Source organism: Amblyomma maculatum, chromosome 6 (genome assembly GCF_055883805.1).
Source record: "Amblyomma maculatum isolate TAMU_Amacu chromosome 6, ASM5588380v1, whole genome shotgun sequence".
Lineage (NCBI taxonomy): Eukaryota > Metazoa > Arthropoda > Arachnida > Ixodida > Ixodidae > Amblyomma > Amblyomma maculatum.
This window is the reverse complement of record NC_139349.1, coordinates 96,096,883-96,119,506: the sequence shown is the minus strand read 5'-3', so window position 1 is coordinate 96,119,506 and position 22,624 is coordinate 96,096,883. Positions and strand designations below refer to the sequence as shown.

Genomic DNA, 22,624 nt, shown 5'->3' with positions numbered 1-22,624 from the left:
GATTTTCAAGTCTACCTTTCACCTTTTCCTTTATAGGTCATTAATCATTCTTTATAGTTCATCCCCAGACTTGCTTAGCAAGGTAATATCAGAAAATCACGGATTACTGATGTATCCTCCATCTACTCCTATCCCTAATTGCTCCCATTCGAAGTCTCTGAATACTTCCTGTAAGCAAGCTGTGGATAATACTGGGGAGGTCGTGCCTCCATGCCTAACACCTTTCTTTTGTAGTGTGGTAATCTTCATCGATATAACCACTGACATGCGTCGCGTGCTACCGCTCTCAAGGACGAAGAAGTTGTTCGCTGCCTTGCTCTTTTCGCCACGCCTGACGCTCCGCTGCGAGTCCCTCCTGAGCGGCTGGGTCCATCTGGGTTTACCGAATAAACACACCCCTACAATTGGTGGAGGTGCTGGGTGCGTCCCCGCCCACCCTGGAACTAAGAAGCCGCACATTACCCTCTGCTTCCAGCATGCCGGACGACACTGCCTCGACATCGTTGCCCCTCCCAACCACCGTGCTGTGTTCTGGAGCTCTACGGCAGCGTGATCCGTGCCTCTTCAGTGGCACAGCCGACCAGGACGTCGACGATTGGTTGTCGGCATATGAGCGCGTCAGTAGCTACAACAGATGGGACGACGCTATCAAGCTAAGCAATGTAATCTTTTATCTGACTGACGTGGCGAACCTCTGGTTTTGCAACCATGAGGCAGACCTGCCATCTTGGTCTGCATTTAAAAAGAGTTTTGCGGAAGTGTTCGGCCGCCCTGCAGTTCGCAAGCTCCGGGCAGAACAACGCTTGCGTGAGCGCACTCAGCAAGTCGAAGAGTCGTTCACTAGTTATATAGAAGACATCGTGGACCTATGCAAGCGTGTCGATCCGCTAATTACCGAAGCGGATAAGATCGAAAACATCATGAAAGGCATCTCTGACGACGCGTGCCAAATGCTCTGGGTAAAAAATCCTGCCACGGTGAGTGACGTGATCAAGCTTTGCCAGCGCGCTTCTACCCGGCGGTCCGATGTTAGAGACGACGCCATCTCTACACTAGCGCTGGGCGGTTCTACCCCATCAGAGGACAGCCCTTTACTTCAGCAAATCAAAGCCTTCGTTCGAGAAGAGGTCGCCCGCCAGCTATCGCTGGTCCCTCAGTTACAGGATACTGGCCGCCTTGCTCCTGACATGGCTCCGTCTTTGGCCCCTACCATACGGCGTGCCGTTCAAGATCACATCGCTGATGTCCTTCCGCCCAGCTCCATGCTCCCGCACAGCCCTGTGCTGCCGCCCAGCCCCGTGCCGGCGCAAGTAACGACACCACTGACTTACGCCCAAGTTGCGGCCAGGCCGCTCATGCCATCAGCATCTCTTTCCTACCAGGTCGCTCCTTCCAACCTTCCTTCGCCTTTGCCTGGGTCTGCATTCCATGTCCCTATTCCAAGGGTACGCCAACGCCCTACGAACCCTTGGCGTACCGCGGACAACCGGCCAATCTGCTACTCTTGCGGGCTGCCGGGCCATGTCGCACGCCTTTGCCGCCAACACCTTCCACCTTCTCGACCTGAACTATGGAACTACTCCTACAATACAGACCAGCCCTCGCCGAGAAATCCGCCCAGTTCCGACTTTTTATCTCGTGACAATCAAACGTACACAACTTGCCGATCACCTTCCCCTCGTCGCCGTTCCCCGTCCCCACTTCGACGTTCTACCGGCACTGTTGAGGGAAACTAACAGCCGCAGTTTCCGGCGCAAGAACTGCGCTTGGTTCGAACTCTTCAAGTCCTCGGTGTTCTCCCACTAATGTAATTCAAGTGTTTGTAGACGGCGTCGCAGTACTCGCTCTTGTCGACACGGGCGCTGCCGTATCCGCCATCAGTGAAGCTCTTTGCCGTCGTCTTCGTAAGGTGACCACCGCACTTTCCGACTTTTAGCTTCTCACCGCCTCATCACAGCGCATTCATCCCTCAGCGGCGTGCATGGCCCGTGTTCTCGTCGAAGACGTCTTATACACCATCTAGTTTATTGTACTGTCTCGCTGCTCACACGACATCATCCTGGGCTACGATTTCCTTTCCACTCATTATGCCGTTATTGACTGCGCCCGCGCGGAAGTTTCCTTTTTACCACTTTGTGATACCGTCTTGTGTGACGTCCCTACCCGGCCTGCAAAACTCCTCGTCGCCAATGACACAGACATTCCTCCATTTTCTGCTGCCCTCGTTCCACTCTCCTGTGAAAGAGTTATTAGTTCGACTGTCTTCTTCACACCTTCCGACGCCGCTTCACGCCATCCCTGCCTCCTGCTTCCATTTGCTGTCCTCCAGTTCGAAGATGGCCTTAGTGCAATGTACGTCTCAAATCCATTTTCGTGCCCGTCCGTCCTGCTACGCAGCGAGTGTCTCGGTCGTATTGAAGAACTTGATCCCGCGCTTGTAAATACTCTTCCTGCAACGCCTACTTCATTAGACATTAATGTGCTCAGCTCTTGCGATATAGCGACCGCTTCGACACCACCCGATGTTCTTCAACAAGCTATTGACGCAGGTCTCCCACCCGCACAACGCGATCAACTAGCTGCTCTTCTACAGAACTTCACTTCTGCCTTCGACCTTCCTAACACTGCTCTGGGTCGCACGTCTGTCGTTGCGCACACAATCGACACTGGTACAAACGCACCTCTACGACAGCGTACTTATCGCGTGTCGGCCTCTGAGCGTCAAGTAATTGCTGACAACGTGGACGACATGCTTCGCCGGGGCGTCATACAGCCATCTAACAGTCCATGAGCTTGTCCGGTTGTTTTGGTCACCAAGAAAGATGGTTCCATCCGGTTTTGCGCCGATTACTGTAGGCTGAACAAAATCACGCGCAAAGATGTCTATCCTCTGCCGCGAATCGACGACGCCTTGGACTGTTTACAGGGAGCCGAGTATTTCTCGTCTTTGTATTTGCGCTCTGGCTACTGGCAGGTACCGATGGCTGATGATGACCGCTCGAAAACTGCCTTTATAACACCGGATGGATTATACGAGTTCAACGTTATGCCCTTTGGCCTCTGCGATGCCCCAGCTGCTTTCGAGCGCCTGATGGACACTGTTCTTCGTGGACTCAAGTGGCAGACCTGTCTTTGTTACCTGGATGACATCGTAGTTTTTTCTACCGACTTTTCTTCTCACCTTCTCCGCCTAAAGCATGTCCTCACGTGTCTCGCCGACGCTGAGCTTCAGTTGAATTTGAAGAAGTGCCACTTTGCCGCTCGAAAACTCACAATTCCACGTAGTCTCTGAGGAAGGCATTCTTCCCGACCCCACCAAACTTTGCGCAGTTGCAGAGTTCCCGAAGCCAACCTCCCTGAAGCAGCTTCGGAGCTTTATCGGCCTCTGCTCCTACTTTAGAAGTTTCATCTTGATATTCGCCTCTATCATCGCTCCTCTGACCCAGCTCCTTGCCGGCAGCTCCGACCTTTCCGCCAGGACTCCAGCCTGCGATAAAGCCTTCGACACTTTACGCCGCCTTTTGGTTTCGCCTCCCATTCTACGCCACTTTGATCCGGCTGCGTTTACGGAGATCCACACTGATGCCAGCGGTATTGGGCTTGGTGCCGTCCTTACCCAACGTAAGCCTGGTTACAGCGAGTATGTTGTGGCATACGCCAGCCGAACATTGACGAAGGCAGAATCTAATTATTTAGTCACGGAAAGGGAATGTTTGGCCGTTATTTGGGCCACCGGAAAATTTCGTCCTTTTGTGTATGGTCGACCGTTTTACGTTGTGACCGATCACCACGCTTTGTGTTGGCTTGCCTCTCTGAAAGACCCATCCGGTCGCCTTGCTCGCTGGGCTCTTCGTCTCCAGGAGTTTGACATTCATGTCATTTATCGATCAGGCCTGAAGCATACGGACGCGGATGCTCTTTCCCGTTCGCCATTGCCTAGAGATACTTCGTCTGACCACGTCTGTGCCTACGATTTGTCGACTCTTACCACTATCGACATGGCTACCGAGCAGCGGAATGACCCCTGGATCAATGCACTTTTGGATTTTCTCTCAAGTCCTACTCCCGGTCACTCATCCAAAGCGCTCGTCCGCCAAGCCCACCACTTCTCCATTCGTGGCGGTCTTCTCTATTGCCGCAATTATTTGCTTGATGGACGGAAGTGGCTTCTAGTCATCCCGCGCCATCTCCGTGCCGACATTTGTGCTGCGTACCATGGTGACCCACAATGTGCTCACGGTGGCGTATTGAAAACCTACACGCGCCTACGTCTGCGATTTTACTGGCGTGGAATGTACCGCTTCGTACGACATTTCGTGCGCTCTTGCGAATCGTGTCAACGCCGAAAAACTCCTCTGAAGTCCCCTGTTTCGTTGCAACCGTTACCCTGCCCTGCTCGTCCGTTTGACCGTGCTGGCATAGATCTCTATGGCCCTCTTCCTACTACTCCTGCTAGAAACCGGTGGATTATTGTGGCAGTAGACCATCTTACTTGCTACACTGAAACATCACCGTTACCCTCTGCCTCCGCAAGAGACGTTGCTTTGTTCATTCTCAACAGCTTGATTCTTCGCCACGGGACTCCGAAGGAACTGCTCAGTGACCGCGGACGCGTTTTCTTGTGCGACGCTCTCGAGGCCCTACTGAAAGAATGTCGCATCATTCATCGCACCGCTACTTCTTACCACCCTCAGACGAATGGCCTGACAGAACGCTTCAACCGTACTCTGAGTGACATGCTGGCCATGTACGTCAACGACGCTCATTCCAACTGGGACCACGTTCTTCCCTTCGTAACCTACGCGCGTACAACACTGCGATACAGACCACCACTGGATTCTCTCCCTTCTTTCTTCTTTACGGGCGCGAGCCAACCTGCACAATGGACGCGCTTTTTCCCTACCGCCCTGATGTTTCTGAATCGACGCCACTCTCGGACGCCGCCCAGTACGCAGAAGAATGCCGTCAGCTCGCTCGTTCGCTTACAAAAGAAAATCAGTGGCAACAAAAACACCATCGTGACACTGGCGAGGCGCCTTCATATGCGCCCAACTCCCTGGTGTGGCTCTGGGTTCCTGCCACAACCGCCGGCCTGTCAAAGAAGCTTCTTGCTCGGTATCACGGTCCATATCGAGTCCTTCAAAAAAAAATCTCCTGTGAACTACGTAGTTGAGCCCGTTACGCCATCTGCGGACTTGCGTCGCCGTGGACGCGAAATAGATCACGTGGACCGAATCAAGCCCTACTACGATCCGTCTGTCCTTTCGGCTCCATGAGTCGCCAGGATGGCTCCTTCTCTGCCCGGGGGGAAACTGTAGTGTGGTAACGAAATAGGAATTTCGTTACTTTCTTTATGCAGAACTATGGTTGCTGTGCAGCCACTATATATGTCTCGTTTACGGCTCGTTTAGACCCTGATTTCGCAATGCCTGCATGGCCGCCATGGTTTCTACTGAGTGAAATGATTTTTTCGTAATCAATGAAGGCTATGTATAAGGGCTGGTTACATTCTCAGAATTTTTCTGTCGCCTGGTTGATGGTATGGATATAATCGGTAGTAGAGTACCCTCTCCGAAAACCTGCTTGATTTTTTGCTTGATTGCAGTCTAAGGTTGTCCTGACTGTATTAGCGATTACCTTAGTAAATACTTTATATGTAACAGACAGTAAGACAGTAAGCTGATTGGTATAATTTTTCAGGGCCTTAGCGTCCCCTGTCAAATGAATTAAGATAATGTTTGCGTTCTTCCATGGTTCCGGTACCGTCGATGACACCAGGCACTGCGTATACAGGGTGGCCAGTTTTCCTAGCACAATATCCCCTCCGCCCTTCCCCGTCTTTCAACAAATTCACCATTACCAGACCCTACCAGCTGCTGTTGCCCCTTTTCATAGTTTCTAACGCTTTCTTAACCTCGTCCTTCGTCACTGGCGGAACGTCTGACTGCTTTTTTCTACTGTCAAGCTCATTATTGTCCTGAATACTTTGGCTACTGTAGAGATCAGTATAGAACTCCTCGGCTACTTTGACTATCTTGTCCATATTCGTGATGACGTTGTCCGCCTTGTTGTTTAGCGGATACATCCGATTTTTGCATAGGTCAAATTTTTTCTTGTCCGCTTTAAGGCTTCCCCGTTCTCTACAGCATGCTCAATTTTCTCCATGTTATGCTTCCTCATATCGGCCAGTAAACCTGGGACCTCTGAAAACAGCGCTGTCTCCGAATGCGGTCGCAGGTGCATTCCAGCACTTCGCGATGCGTTTATGTGCCCGCCGCGGTGGCTCTGTGGTTACGGCGCTGGCTGCTGAACCCAAAGATGCGGACCGGATCCTAGTCATGTGCATGGAGGCTGCTTACTTCACATCCTGAATCACTTTAGTACTTTAAACCTTATAAACGAAACCAAACAATGGGGTTAAATATACACCAGAAGCTGGTAAAAAAAAATATATATATTTATCCAGTTAGGCACTGAGGTTTTGCTTTGCAATTTGTTTCACATTCTACAAAATAGTAGGGGAACGATTAAGCTAAATCCATAAGAACGTGACCCAATAGCGGCCTGTAGTCCTCTCTGCACATATATTGAGTAACATACAGTAGTAGTACTATTTCACGTGAAATACCACACGAGGCACACACACCCAAAGAGCTTAAACCATGGGCGAATGATTGGTACTGTTTTGACAAGGACCTGTCCTATACATTGGGCCGGTGCACTGTCAACACACCCCAATATTGGGTCGATGGATTGGGCTGCCTGGGCCTAAATTCGAGCTTATTCCCAAGCTGTCCAAGTGTGGCTTGCTTCGGTATGTAGCGTATGTGGTTCGCAACCCAGGGACGCCGGGTTCGCGTTTCAATAGAGAAGAAAAACAAAATTCGATCGTACATGTGCTGTGCAACGCCAGCGTACGTTAAGCTATACCTCAGGTGGTGTAAATTGATCCGAGTCCCTCCACTGTGACGTTCCTTATTGCTGACAGTGTAGTGCCGCTTCGGAAGGTTGTACACCCCATTCTACAATCTCTGTCGAGTCCCCGTACGTCCACATCTTGTATTGGCATTGTTTTCAGGTTATCAGTTACACTCATTCCTGTAATAAGAAATTGTCATTAAAGCAAAAGGAAGACACTTCAATCATTTTAAATTCCCCGTGAAAGAAAAACAGCGCATAAAAGCACTTGTCGGAGCCTCACCCGCTTACTCAAAGTGCCGCAAATCAATAGGACGGCCACACCAAAAACTGTCATCTTACGCTTAGTTTGCATGACATGCTTCAGGTGGATACAGGCAGCTTGTCGCGACGTATACCGTACCGCATTACCGTAACCAGAGGGATTATTACGATGGATGCTACACGCAGTTAACGTTGCTTTAGACCCGTTCTGAAATGAAACCCTACACGGAAGTCATAACTTGCCCACTTGTCTAAGGAAATCTTGCAACATTTGAACCCCAAAAACCCATAGGTGCATTTCACAAGATGCACTGAGGCATCGGAGGTTTATTCTATTTATCTCGGCATGTGCCAAGTGGTGCTTCGCTTTAAATGGGACGGTACTTTGTCATCACACAAGCTAGAAACATCGCCGTTGCGTTTCTTTAACTATGCCTCACACGAGCGACTGTGTCGACAAATTCCTTCGCATTTTATTTATTTTCAGTGTTATATACGGAATTTGTACTGAAGTAGCCTCCGCTAGCTAAACTTGGCCGCCCCCTCCGATTTTAGCGGCAGGCACGCAGTCATGGCTCCGCCTTGTCGGTGTTTTCTTTTTTTGCTACCCGAGCCTTTCTTGGATGCGTGGCAGAAGTCGAGAAGGTATTGACTTCCTTATGGCGAAGCGAGCGTAAAGCACGTAAAATTAGTGGATAAATACACTCCTAAAGCCGAACTTGAGCGTTTGGCCGCTCTTCCACCGCTCACTACCATCGTTACCGAGTCACAGACGCGTCATGAAATACGTCTAGAGAACACTGTCCAGGGGCGTCGCCTGCTGGCCTGGGATGAACAGCGTAACGACAAAACACCAGCCCTATATGCATCACTTCCCCCTTGGCAGATGCCAGTAGTCACACGCGTCCATCGCCGACCTATAAACCGCGATTTTGTCATTCCCCGGGAGCTCCTAGCGGCCCATCACCGACAAGAGCGAATCCCTGATACGACTGACATATACACCGACGCATCGATTACAAGCGAATTCGCATCTATGGCCTGGGTATGCGATGACAACCCTTCCCTTTCAGGCGCTTATGCCTGCCACCTACCTCAAGGTACCCCTCTTCACGCTGAACTCCTCGCGATTTGGGGAGCCTTGTCAGGAGTGCCTTGCACCGGAACTGGGTCAATACGTATTCTTACTGATTTCTTTGAAGCTTACAAGGAGATCGCTACTCCGGGTTCACAAGATGCAACAGCTACGGCTATACAGCGTCTCCTTAAACGCCACCAACTCGCGACCAGAACTGTCGCTATTCACTGGACCCCAGGTCACTCGGAGGAATCAGGAGGCAATGCGGCGGCACACGCCGCGGCTGCCTTGGCAGGTGGGATGTCCACATTTACTTCCCCACCCCCCTTGCTTCATCCTTATTCAACCTTGGGCGGGCAACTCGCCCCTTCTCTTGCCCTTATGCACTATACTGGGACCAGTCTTCGTAGCCTCAGTCAGCATCGCATGCAGGTGGCCACACCAGACCCACCTTTTACGAGAAGAACCCACCTCACCCGAAGTCAAGAGGTATTTTTGAATAAGCTCATCGCCCATGCGGCTTACACGCCACGTATTATGGCCCGCTGGCGTCAGTATACGGAGAAAATGATTACGTGCCCCCACTGTACGACTCTAACCTGCGGCGGCATATCTCATTTACTTTGGGATTGCCCTGCGTTTTCTACTGGACGCCCCGAGATCGAACCCTACCGCCTGAACTACCGTTCCCTTCTAGAAACTGATGCTAACACACAGATGATATTTGCCAAGTATGGCTCGCTTAGTGGCCTGGTTAGAACAATGTGATTCGAGTGACGACCTAAACAATGAAGATCAGAGGTGGGCATTTGACCTCAAAAAGTGCAACCTCACCTCAACCTCAATAAAAATTTTCTGACCTCACTCAACCTCAACCTCACGTTTTGAGGTTGAGGTTTAACCAGGTGACCTCACCTCAGTTTTTCTGATGCCATCACCGACCTCACTCAACCTCACCTCAAACTCAAACTTTGAGTTTGAGGTCGGCCGCTCGACCTCAAAAAAATAAAAATAAAATAAAAGGTTTTTCACTTGAGAACACTAACTATAAAACGTTATGGCACAAGTCCTGTGCGGTGACAAGCCAGAATGACGACATACATTTTAAATAACATTGAATATGATGAGGCTTACTTGTAAAGTAAAAAAAAATTAAATGAACATTTGCCAGCGGGCCTACTGATTCATAGCAGGCTGACCTAATAACGGCAGTATAATTGGTCAGTTCCAACTCTTCAAATTTTAGTTTTATTTGTTTTGATATGGTGACTTTTGACCTAATTCCCGCTGTAATGGTTATGTGTCCTTGGTGCTGCTGGATGCGAACTCCCGAAGGTCTGCAGTGAAACGTCGCACATATCTGTGACCGTCAAATAGTGTTTCCTCATGACAATTAAGTCATAATTTCTTGGTGAAGACATTTTCCTGCGATTTGAAATCGAATCGGATGACAAAATCACAAACAATCTAATGTTTCTTCTGTGTAACGTCTCTGTTACAAAAAAAAAGTAGATCGACCACTTGCGTATATATGGAAGTTGTAGTACCATAACATTCTTTTATCAAACTGACTTCTGACGTGGGACTTATCACAAGAGGCAGACAGAATAAAATGTTGCCATATGCAGAGACGCTTAGTTACGAAAGGGTAAAGCGTGCTTGACTTTTGACATTGCGCTACTTTCGATAATCCTGACGAGTGGGTTGGGCTGTATAGAACAAACGCCGTGACAAATTATTGGAAAGAATACCCTCCCTTCTACTCATAAAAACTAACGGTGAATTTGCAGCCCCAAAACATTCCTTTTATCATTGATTTAAGTTAAAGAAATATTACGTTGGATTAGGGATAATTCGCACATTACCTTGAGGTGCCGAGAGAAGCTCAAAAGCTGGTTTCCTTGTCCGCGCAGTTTCTTGTCGCAGTGAATGCATTCCAAGTTTACAGTGCTTTTCGTTTCTTTTGTGTGGCTATTGTAACGGAAATGGCCTTCGATGTCTTCGTCAATTCAACAACTGCGCGCGCACACATCATCGTCGGTATATTTAGATTTTTTCGCTATATCTGCCATAACCACACCTGCCATAACCGCAACCATGTCATGCACCCTCGACGCCGAACGCAACAATGCGATAGACCTCGAAGAAGAAGGGCAGACCTCAGCTGGAAAGGGCGGAAACTTCCGTCATAAATTACAGTAAGTCGCCGACCACGGCATGGCTGCGCGTCTTCGCTTGAAAAAGACGGCCACGGTAAATGGCGAAGAACACAGCATGTCGTTTAGATGCTGCCTTTTTTTTTTTTTTTTTTTGCCGTTTTCGGGCGGCTCACCGACGCCGTTTGGGGGCGACTTCCAAGCAGACGTTCCAGGAACGATTGGTGTCGATGAGAACCTGGGGCTAAGACACCAGCTTCTAGTCGCGACGAGAGAACCACGCCCACTGGGAGAAGGAAGCTCGAACACTTAACCCATGCTACGGGAGTTGTTTCGTTTTTCTTCGACTGCACAATATTCGTTAAGAGAGGAAGACTAGCGGGTAGTGAGCAGGGTGGCAACGCGTCTACAGGGAGGAAGAGCAGAGTTTGAACACTGACTAGCGTTTCCCTCTTGCGAAACGATGAGATGCCTGCATGGTCGACAAGCGACAGAAGTCCGCGCAGCAGCCGCGGCGTTCCGAGAAGCGAGAAGGGCCTATTTCTTTAGACCAACAGGAATACGCCAGTCGGAGGTATAGCGCACAACCAAAAGCTAAAGAAGTAAAAAAAAAGAAAATAATGTTGCGAGAGGAAGAATCTGAGAATTGTCTTTTCTGATTTTTTTGTTGTTTTTTTTCTTAGGAGGAGGGTGGGGGGGGGAAGGGTGACGACTGGCCGTACCGCAGAAAAACGGCCGGTTGTGAGTAAACGCGGGTGCACAAACGCGAGAGGGGGCACTGGTAAGTGAGCACACAAAACGAAAACAAGAAGCGAGGAAAAATAGGGGTGGTCTTCGCAGATCTTCACTCGCGCATTCACACGCTCGAGCACCGCGCACACAACTCGCTCTCTCGCCCACACTGCTACTATCCTTGTAACTCTCGGCCCCGTTGACAGAAACGCACTCAAAAATACCTAAAACTCACAAACTCCCAGAGGCGCGCGTATGTGCAGTGGCTTACTTTCCAAGAAATGCCGAGCGATTCCCGGGTCCGCGCTTTGTCCGCTAGTTGAGATCGGACACCGGCTGCGGAGCCGAAAGAGCAGAGGCCAGCTTACGAACAAAAGGCGCGCCCGCCACTTTGGCTGCAAGCTGTAAAACGGAGGGGAGGCCCTCGATAAACAAACATGTAAATGAAAAAGGCGCAAGCTCACGTAGGATATGAGAATGACTGCAAGCAGGCGTCAGTCACCTGTCTGTTCTTCAATGATTCTTCGAGAAGGGCACATTAAATTTATATTTTTATGTAAGGGTTAATTTAATGTCTAATAATAGTAATAGTAATAATAATAATAATAATAATAATAATAATAATAATAAAAAAAAAACAGTGGATTGCACTGATACAACTACGATCTACCGTCCTATTGCTTTCTTTCGTTTTAACTCGTACCATATACAATAGCAAAAGCAGATTTTATTTACTGAAATACAGTCTTCGTGGGGTGACTTCTCGTCAAGCCATTTATCTCTCGTCTCTTCTGCATCCTTGTTCTTTCCATATGCCTCTCTGAAACCTCCTCTCTCGTGCCATCCTCCCCAAGCAATTCCTTGTTTGCTGGATCTTGCGCTTCCCTCTTTTCTACTATTCTAGGTTTCTTTTTTTCCGAGAAGTGGACATACCCACGTAGGTCTGGAAATCCTTCGAGTTTGTGCAGACTTTCTTCACTTCCCAAACTCGCTCGGAATGGTGGCGGGATCTTGTTTCACCTTCTTTCGAGTCTGCAGCCATCGTCCAACCCCACTCGTTTGCCGCGCTGCGCTTTACGCCCCGCCCCCCCCCCCCCCCCCCCATCCTTTTTTTTTCGTGTCGAACGCAAACTGTTCGTTACGTGCGCGTTGGTAGCCAAAAGAGTGTACACGACAGGCATTATCAAAGGTATTTTTCCGGCTATTTTATCGCTGTGGGAAACAATAATTTCGACCTCACAAGCCGACCTCACTAAGTTACGACCTCACTCAACCTCAAACTCACGCATGAGGTTGAGGTCTCATTTGCTGAGCTCACTCAAAAATATTTCAGGTGTTGCCGACCTCACCTCAACCTCACCTCACTCCGTGAGGTTGAGGTCACTTTGAGGTTGAGGTTGACCTCATGAGGTCGAAACCTCATGAGGTTGCCCACCTCTGATGAAGATTATGTCTACTCCCCTTTATCCCCAACCATGGCCATGAGCCTTCCCATTCAATAAAGGACATTCAATCAATCAATGTCCAACGTGATCTACAAAGTGTAAAAGTTCGCCCCGACATTCCTTTTGGAGAACGGTACAACTGGATGAAATGTCTACAAATAGTGGATATAGCTAAATTTGAATTGTAAATTTCCAACACCCGCTTGATCATACCGGAAGAAGGCTAAATGCACGGTATTTTTATTGTATGGAGGTTTTGGTTGGTTTCTGGGGTTTAACGTCCAAAAGCAACTCAGGCTATGAGAGACGCCGTAGTGGAGGCCTCCAGAAATTTCGACCACCTGGGGTTCTTAACATGCACTGACATCGCACAGCACACGAACGCCACTCCGTTTCGCCTCCAACGAAACGCCGCCGCCGAGGCCGGGATTCGACCCCGCTTCCTGTCGCCTTACCCATACCTCACGTGTCATAAAGCGCGTCAAGCGCCGCGTCGAGCATGTGAATAAACCAATTCCAGCAAAAATCTCATTAACTGCTAAAGCTTAGACAGCAATGAACAAATCTTTCTCTCTCTTCCGTTGACCGTTTGATGAGTTCACTGTGCGTTAATAATGAATATATGTTTTGTGAGAAACGTGAATTTCTCGCATTCCTCTTGCTGAAAGAGCCACTGATGACATAAAAGTACAAAAAACCTTTTTCCTATTCCTCCCATTTTTTTCTCCCGGCTGAACGAGATGTAGCAAGCATTTTTTTGAAATACTCATTAATAACGGAGATGCAACCAGCAGAATCAATCTACAGCGCGCTTACTGCTCTCCTTCCCTACCGTCTCCGAAGGATTTCTCTCATATCTGTCTGGTCGAGTAGCCTCAGAAAGCTAAATTCGTCCTTCTACTCCTATTTTAGCGCCAGGCGTGCAGCGCAACTTCGCCTTAGCCGTTTTCTTTTTTTTTTTTTTTTGCTATCTGAGCGTTTCTTGATTGCGGGACAGAAGTCGAGAAGGTAGTTCCGCCCTCCTGTCTTCCCCTTCACACGCACACACACACACAAACACACACACACACACACACACACACACACACTCACACACACACACACACACACACACACCAGAGGTGGGCATTTGACCTCAAAAACTTCGACCTCACCTCAAACTCAAAAAATATTTGGCGACCTCACTCAACCTCAACCTCATCAATTGAGGTTGAGGTCCCCCAGGCGACCTCACCTCACTTTTCAGGTTACCATTGGCGACCTCACTCAACCTCACCTCAAACTCAAAATGTGAGGTTGAGGTCGGGCGCTCGACCTCAAAAAAAAAAAAAAAAAGAATCATTAAATTAAACCGCAACTTAAAGCTAATATACATTTCTCGGTAATCCTAGGGTATATAGGCTAGCCAGAATTTTGTCGTATGAAGGCTGTATTTTACTCCTAATTTTATACAACAATTAATATCCCGGATAAAAGTAGAAAAACTCCGGACACTACATGTCCAACTCTGCACTAAAGTGGCAATCCTCTCCCCCTCCTCGCCTACCCTTTTGTTGTCGGTTTTAATCTAAGGCCTATATGGGTACAACGTTACTACGCATAGGCCCATAATGCAATGCAAAGAGTTTATCCCATCTGACCCACGTGAATAAGATTCGTATTAGAAATAAAACAAGCCAGTTCTTGCTATAAACTGAAAAGCCAAATGCTGTTGACCCTAGTGACGACGACAACAATGAAGATATGCTCTTTTTCTTTTCTTGTCACATAGCGCTAAACAGGCAGGGACACAGCGAGGGCAAGAAAACCGACACCAACTCGCCCAAGCTTCCATCCTTGCTCTTTTTCTTAATTCGAAAAAAAAAAAAGTTATGATTGCCGAGCTTTTTTTTAATAGACTGTGCATTGTTTTTCGACAGAATACATTAAATTAGGAAAAAATAGGAATACATTCGTGCCTCGTTAGTACGGACGCTTTGGTTTCCGACCAAAGCTGTCCATAAAGCGAGTCATCGATATTAACGAGTCATGAATAAAAACGAAGAGAATATAATTGAGAAAAAAATTATAATTAATGGCTGCTGTTTTAATTAATTTGGGTATATAAACACGGCCGAGATGTCGATGCTACCCCCTTCTCCGTAGATCCGTCGACCCGAAACGTCATGTTTGTTCTTAAACCTTGTCAGCCATCCTCTTGAGTAGCTGAAGTCAGTAACGCCTAGACAGAGTGTAGAATAATATTTCTCAGTAAACATCCCCCTGTTTTACTGAACAAAAATTCCGCAAGTCTTCACAGGTAAAACCTATCAAGACGGAGGAGAAGAAGCACTCATAATGTTGCCGAGGCAGCGAGCCTTCTTTTGAAGCATTTCGTCGCTCACAACAGCACCATTCGCGTACACATTCCCGAACCACATTAACAAGGCTGACTCCATTTCTTCGAACTGTGCTTGGCGCTGTCGGACTGTGGCTTTCGCTGCGATGCCGACGTTGAGTCATTTATCGGAGTCTTGTAGTATATATAGATGGTATACCGTCGACCTGGCGAGGCTGAGGCCTAGTTGAACTTGGGTCCAGTCTTCCATGGCTTGGATTGACTGAGATGGCTTTTGCCGCTTGTATTCACAGATTTCCCGCTTCGCGCCTAAGTTCAGCTCCATTCTTTTGCGTTTAATTCTCGCCATGCCAAAAGTCAGACTAAAGTTGAGGGTTACAGGCTCCTGCTTCTTTGCACTCTTTTTCCCTAGTTAACCTCCCTGACTTTCCGTTCTTCTGATTCTCTTTCTTTCCTTGTACCGTTTCTGTAAGGAAGCGAGGGAGTCAAGTTGGCAGGCTACTAACAGAGGGCTATCAAACAGCCCTTTCCAGTGCCGTTTGTATGTGTTCCTATGAAATAAACATGCAAGCTGAAGTACATTTTAGAACGACGGCTAGCCGACTACGAAGAGCTCAGACCTTGTCAAGGCCGCATCGTTGACTCAAGGCGAAGCCGACATGCGGATCGCTGTGTTGCAAAATGTTGTAGTTCGGCAGCGCAACAGTGACGAAAACCAGGAGCATGAGAAGGAAGGGCCTCCAGACGCCCGGTCCTGGTTGCGTGCTCGTCGCCTTTCTTTTGTCGCTCTACTTCGTGAGTGTGTCTTTTAGTCTTAACCCTGACCGAAAAGCGTTAACGGCTTCATGGAACACCCCCCCCCCTCTCCCACCCCCCCACAAACACACACACACTTTGTGTTCTGGGGTAGAAAAACTTCAGTTCCCACCCCCAATTTTGGCGCTTGTCTTTCTTCTTATTATTCCTTACGCTTTCACCGGCCTCTCTTCTGTTCACGTTCAGCAGAATTTATTGCGACCACATGTTGCTATTTTCCCGACTGCGGCCTTTAGTTGCGGCGCTGCCGCTGCACCCAGAAATCTCCCGGTTCCCTCCTTTTGGGGTCTTTCTTAGTTAGCTGACCCTCGGTTTGCTGTGTACGATCCCTGCCATCCACCCTCCTTTTCTCCTCCTCCTCCTCCCTTGCTTTTCGCTCTTGCGCCCCCCCCCCCCCCCCTCCCCTCCTAAAACGACGACACGGCCGCTTTGGTTCTTTCCAACTACACAGGCCTCGTTCAGGCATCCGACCGTATCGGCTGTCGCATAGGTTCCCGGCCTGCGCACCCTTCTTTAACTTGCGTTTGGGCTCCCCTGGTTTTTCAAACGATGTCCATATTAACGAGACAAAAATACATGGGCCGAATAGGCTGTGTGCATTCATCCCCTGTCCAATGTTCAGAGACCAAGTTTCTATATTAACGAGGCATAAATACATTGAAAAATCTTCGCCCCATAAAACTGTTCATAATTCGGGTCCTCCATATTAACGGATGTCATATTAACGGGGCACAAATTTTCCATAATAGCCACTAATGAAACGACTTGTGAAGACTAAATCGCCAACAAAACAAACAAAAGAGGAAAAGACAGCAAAACACCAATTAATCATAAAACTCGGCCAACGCCGAATAAACCTTCAGAAATTTTCCAAGAGGAATGCTGTTTATCTTATGAGGTCCCAACCGGCCACTCCTGGACGTTTGTTTATAATTCTGTGATCCCGTGGCGTATTGCAAGAATTGGCGGAATTGCTTCTTCGAACACCACGCTTACATTAAAAAATTACAAGGGTCGCAACTGCTAGGAAAAAGGGTTAAACGTGAACCACTCTGCTGTCGCGAACATCGGCTCGCCCGTCGAATTTCGCCGGATCAAAATGTCCAACTCCCACCCGCCTAAAACACACACACACACACACACACACACACACACACACACACACACACACACACACACACACACACACACACACACACACACACACACACACACACACACACACACACACACACACACACACACACACACACACACACACACACACACACACACACACACACACACACACACACACACACACACACACACACACACACACACACACACACACACACACACACACACACACACACACACACACACACACACACACACACACACACACACACACACACACACACACACGATATAAATACTTGTACGTCTGAACTGAATACTGGATGCCATTTCGCCAACAATTCTGAGACGAGCTTCTTTCTAGTATTCACCTGTTTTCTTTTGAAGACTAAACTAATAAATTACACGGTGGTGTCTCCGAAGCTGCTTCGCCGCAGGCACCGTACGTGAATCTAGAGAAACCGTTTCCCCGTTAGTGTCGTATAGTTACAGCACATAAACGTAAAATAAAGACAAGAACAACAGAAAGGAGGCGAGCAAGCAGCCCGGAGAGACCGCGCCCCCTGCTGTGCACGCGCTCCTCCCTTCGCCGTCAGTCTCCATGGCATCTGGTTTTGCTCATGCAGTGAATGCCGAACTGTCACCAATACACACCAAAGGCAGTGGGGTATGTGTGTCAGCTTCGCTTCCAGAGGCTGCATCGCACTTTTCAATACTTGCAAAAAGAGAAAAACTAGCATGCAATTGGCTTCATTCACGTATATCTAAATTGATTTTTAAAGAAAAAGACAAATGTCTGAAAAAATTATTCCGACATCTGGCCACAAAAATTTTCATCCGATTGATTTGTCCGTCTGGAGCAGACGGGAGCACAAAAGAGACACGCTCAGTTCGCTACACCAATTCGTCCGTCTAGACACCAAAATGTCGAGCCGGAAACCATCTCAATACTTTCTAGCTCATAAAAACATGTAGGAGAACGCTTTTCTCTTTTTCTTTTTCTGCGCCTGAATAAGAGATTTTAAGAGAAACCTGATATTATGAAGTTAAGAATCCCTTACTCTCCTCCTTTCTCCTGCATTGCTTGATTTCACTACAATTTGAGAGAGAAACAAGGGGCCTTAGCGGAGTGAAATCATTTTTTTTTTCAATGGGCTTCACTGTATGCAAGCCCCATATATATATATACATATACACATATATATATATATATATATATATATATATATATATATATATATATATATATATATATATATATATATATATATATATATATATATATATATTTTGTCTCTTCTATCTCGGCAAATAGTTAACATGTGCAGGCTTCTTTCCTGTATACCACTCCGTCTTATAAGCTGTGCCGTTCGTTTCATCCTCTTGCATGTTTTACCGCTATATTGGTTATATACGGAACGCTAGCACCTTCATCCCATTGCAGTTGTTCGGGGCCACCTGTGAATCTGTTAGAAGGAACAAGCAGCACAAAGACCAAAGAGAGGTTGTTTTGGAGAATACAAGAATATAAATTTACAGGACCGGAATATAGAACGATGACGTACAATTCGAAAGGGACGACTTCGATAAAATGCTCAGATTACGGTATTGTGCCGGTTTTCCTGGTTTGTTCATGTTTTCCTTTTTTTTTTTATCGGTCAGTATCACGTCCTCTAACAATTTCGCTGCACCATTTTCTGTTAAGTTTCCGTGTAATGTACAGCAGGGTCCTTTATAGAATGTAAGGCAGCAGCCGTGACGTTAGCGCCTGGAAACGGGCATGCACACGACAAACAGTTCTGCTCCGCGCCGTCTGCGCAAAGACAGTTTGCTTCACTGTTTAGTTTGCTTGTTTCTTTGCGGCATCCGACAAAAGCACCGCGGGTCAACGTGAGTTATGTGCTTTACGCGCTCCTGGGTGTTTTAGCCGGCGGCAAGCATCGGCAAAAACATGTCAGAGGAAACGGGGGTGGCGGGCGGGGGGCATGAGGAGTTCGTGAAGTAAACAAAAAAAATATCTCCTTCCAAGAAGACCAGAGGGAAGCGTCCTCGGGCTGCGGACATTACGGTGGAATGCCGAAAGCTGGGCAGGGGCTGCGGCACCCGGTCATCCGAACGGGGGGTAACCAAACACCGAGAGCCGGCGGGCACACCGCGGCAGTACGCTCAAGCTCCGCGTCAAAAGGGGCGCTCTTCGAAGAAAGCCGCGGCAACAGCAAAAAGCCTGGACCTCACAATTTCGACCTCACACAATGACGACCTCACTCAACCTCAAACTCACGCGTGAGGTTGAGGTCCAATTTCGTGACCTCACTCAAAAATTTTCGAGCTGTCACCGACCTCACCTCAACCTCACCTCACTCCGTGAGGTTGAGGTCATTTTGAGGTTGAGGTCGACCTCATGAGGTCGAAACCTCATGAGGTTGCCCACCTCTGACACACACACACACACACACACACACACACACACACACACACACACACACACACACACACACACACACACACACACACACACACACACACACACACACACACACACACACACACACACACACACACACACACGCACACGCACAAGCACACACACACACACACACACACACACACACGCACGCACGCACGCGCACATACGCACACACACGCACAGACGACGCACGCACTCCTTTGATCGTCCGAAGCGAAGACGAGGTGCTCTCCCCGGCGTTTCTAGCAGGCCGGTGCACGCATGCGCGTCTCTGCGCGTTTGTATACATCAGTGTTCGCAGTTAAGCGAGTGTATGAGCGGCATAGCAACACAACACTCGGAAGCGTGCATGTACTAGAAAAAGAAACTAAAATTCTTCTTTCTGTGTGGTTGTATGCTCGTGAGAAATCAAAAGGTGTGACGGAAAGTGCGCAGCGAGCGGCTGACACGATTAGTGGTCGGCCCTCCCCATTTACCAACCAGTCAGAGAGACAGACCTATGGATGCCGTCCAGGCTGATATGTTACGGACGAGCCAGCGTAGAAAACGAGGAGGTTGGCTTTCCAAAAAGGGGAATGAGAACGATTTGATTTGTATTTTGCTGGTTTCTTGTTCGCGGATCTCTGCAGTATTCAACAGATACTATCTGCGAAACCGGATCGAAGCACTGGGCTTTTGCTTTCTTATTAACTTTGTAATTTAATTTAACTTGTATCGTCTTACCTCTATGCGTTCTGGGACTACAGCTTCAGGGAAAATAGCCATGTTTAACCTCTTCCGGTTTTTTTTTTTATGTCTTTATACCATTCCGTCCCCTTCCTTTTTTTTGCACAGGCGGCAAAGGAGCGCAACCTGGCCCTTGTGGACGACATGGTCGACTCGGAGGGCTTCGCCGACTACGCGGGTCTCCTGCTGGCGTACGCTGCCTACCGGAGCGTCTCGCCCCAGGAGCGGTACGCCGTGCTTCCGGGCGTCGGAATGAGCGCCGAGCAGACCTTCTTCGTCGCACACTGCCTCAAGTGGTGCGACGTGTACGCCACGGTGAAGCGCACCCTCCGCTACTGGAACAGCCGCTCCCGCTGCGTCGTACCGCTGCGCAACATGCCACAGTTCGCGAACGCGTACTCCTGCAGCCGGGAATCGTCCATGAATCCCCCGAAGAAGTGTGATTTCTGGTAGCGACCGGACAGTGGCCACATGTCCTTTTTTGTGGCCGGATATATTATTTTGCACTCAGCTTGGTTCGTTTCCACGAAAGCAAGTGATAGAATTCGCAGGCCTTTTGCTTACGTGTTTAAAAGTGACGTACGTTCCGCGAGGCCAGGTGACCGTTAAAGTCACGCGTCGGCACCGTTCGGCACCATTACACCTTACGTAATCTTACTTAATTTCGGATTTATTGCCAGCCTAACACCAATTGATGTTATTTATTTTTATTATACGTGCTCGGACTCAGTGCGAACTTCCCGCCTTTACCGTAGTATTATTGCTATAGAGAAACAATGCGCTGACATGTGTATGTTGCAAACTCCAGAACATGTATCGTGCATTATATAAAAGGTACGTGCTGTACAGTTCACAACAATGAACTTTTTTGTAATCAGACTCATTATAAAAATTTTATATTTGGCTAGACCAAGGTATATTCTGTACACGGCGCAATAAAAGCACGTCGGGTGATAAGTAACCATTATGCGGCCAGTCTTCGGCGAAAATTAGGCCGCATATGCAGAGCCGGATTAAAAAATAGGGCGTGGCGTGCAATGCACGTGTTCACCCCATATCCATTTTCATTAGCATTTCTTGGCTTCCTCCACACCAAATCTCTTGCTACATTACTGGAATATGCCCCATGATGTTCGGAATGGAGCTTTACGGCACGGCAAAACCATGTCCGCCCAAACAAATATTGAGGACTCAGCGTACCGTCTTTTACTGCGCGTCGAAATACTGCAAAAAAAACAAAAAAAATCTAAATAAGCAACGGAAACTGCATCCAGTATCAATATCGACTCGGCCGAGCTCTCTTCAGACGTTAAAGCACTGACGAACAGGTGCGATGACGCTGAACCTGAACCGCTAAACCTTCTTGTTTCTCTGACTCCAGGATCAACTTAGCGAAACCTATACACTGTAAAAACAAAAACACCTTATTAGGTGTTTTCGCATGTCTATAACTAACACCCATGCACCCTTGAAAAAACGTGGCTTCAGAGTGCCAGTACACCCTCAAAGATGGTGCTTCGGTTGGTCATAACACCCTTCTATGGGGCCAATGCACTGGGGTGTTTTCATCACCTTTACACCCTATTGCAGGGTGAAAGCAGTGACATTACACCCTTACACCCCTTGATAAAAATCAGTGCGGATTACGTCCATATATTGCATTCCCTAATCGGGAATTACTTTTGCCACTACACGTTCCTTAATGCTTTTCCTATGTGCACATTTGCAATCAAGCTTAATGGTATTCCTTTTAACCACCTGTAATGCCAAATGAGCATGTAAAGAGATGCTGCATGCCATTATTTTGACATCTCGAATGGCCCATGCCAGTATGATTGTTTTTTTCAAATTCACAGAGCATGTTACAAAAAATGTCACACAGAAGGAAACTGGAAGTCTTTTATTCGGCATAGAAGGGTCAGGGTTCGAGCTAGTGGGTGCTCGGGTGCTGTTGGAGGGGGGGGGGGGGGAGGGCAGGAGGGCACTTGTGTTCTGTTTCTTCATTGATGCGCGCTATGGAACCTCATTTATTTAACAATACTGCCACTCTCCACCGAGAGCCTAGCAGACGGGCAAAAACATACATGGTATGTACGTAAATACCTAAAAAAATGAAAGAAGCAAAACAGTTCCAACAAATGCAGACAACAAAGTATACATTTTTTTCAAAAACAGAACCGAACAATGAACACAACTGCATGGTGACATTTCTTAAAAAACAACAACAAAACTTTTAGTCGTATGCAACAATAATCGCAGTACAAAATATTAATACTATGCTTTGTCAGTGTCAGTGTCAACGCGTGCGCCTGCATAAAATTCGGCCTTAAGCGATGAAATAAAGCGTCGTGCAGCGCATCTTGGCTTCGACACGCAGACGCCCAAAAAGAGGTGCTCTATAAAGCAGCACAAATTGTCGGACCCCTTGTCATATGTCAGATTGAACAGCCAAAATAGACCCATTATTGGAACAATACCCTAAGTAGAGTCGATGACTCAAAGAAGCTTCCGCTGCTGAATGAAGGGGAAATGCTCTTCAGCTTCTTTGATGCTGCTCCCAATATA

At 47.9% G+C, this 22,624-nt stretch overlaps 1 protein-coding gene across 1 annotated transcript in view; it reads left to right on the top strand.

The window, feature by feature from the left end:
- Positions 1–20,512, top strand: part of LOC146186350 (neprilysin-1-like) — a 69,508-nt gene extending 48,996 nt beyond the window's left edge. The window contains exon 9 of the mRNA XM_084608036.1: positions 20,168–20,512. Coding sequence (XP_084464162.1) covers positions 20,168–20,512 — 345 coding nt within the window. The remainder of the gene's footprint in view (positions 1–20,167) is intronic.
- Positions 20,513–22,624: the final 2,112 nt, after the last annotated feature.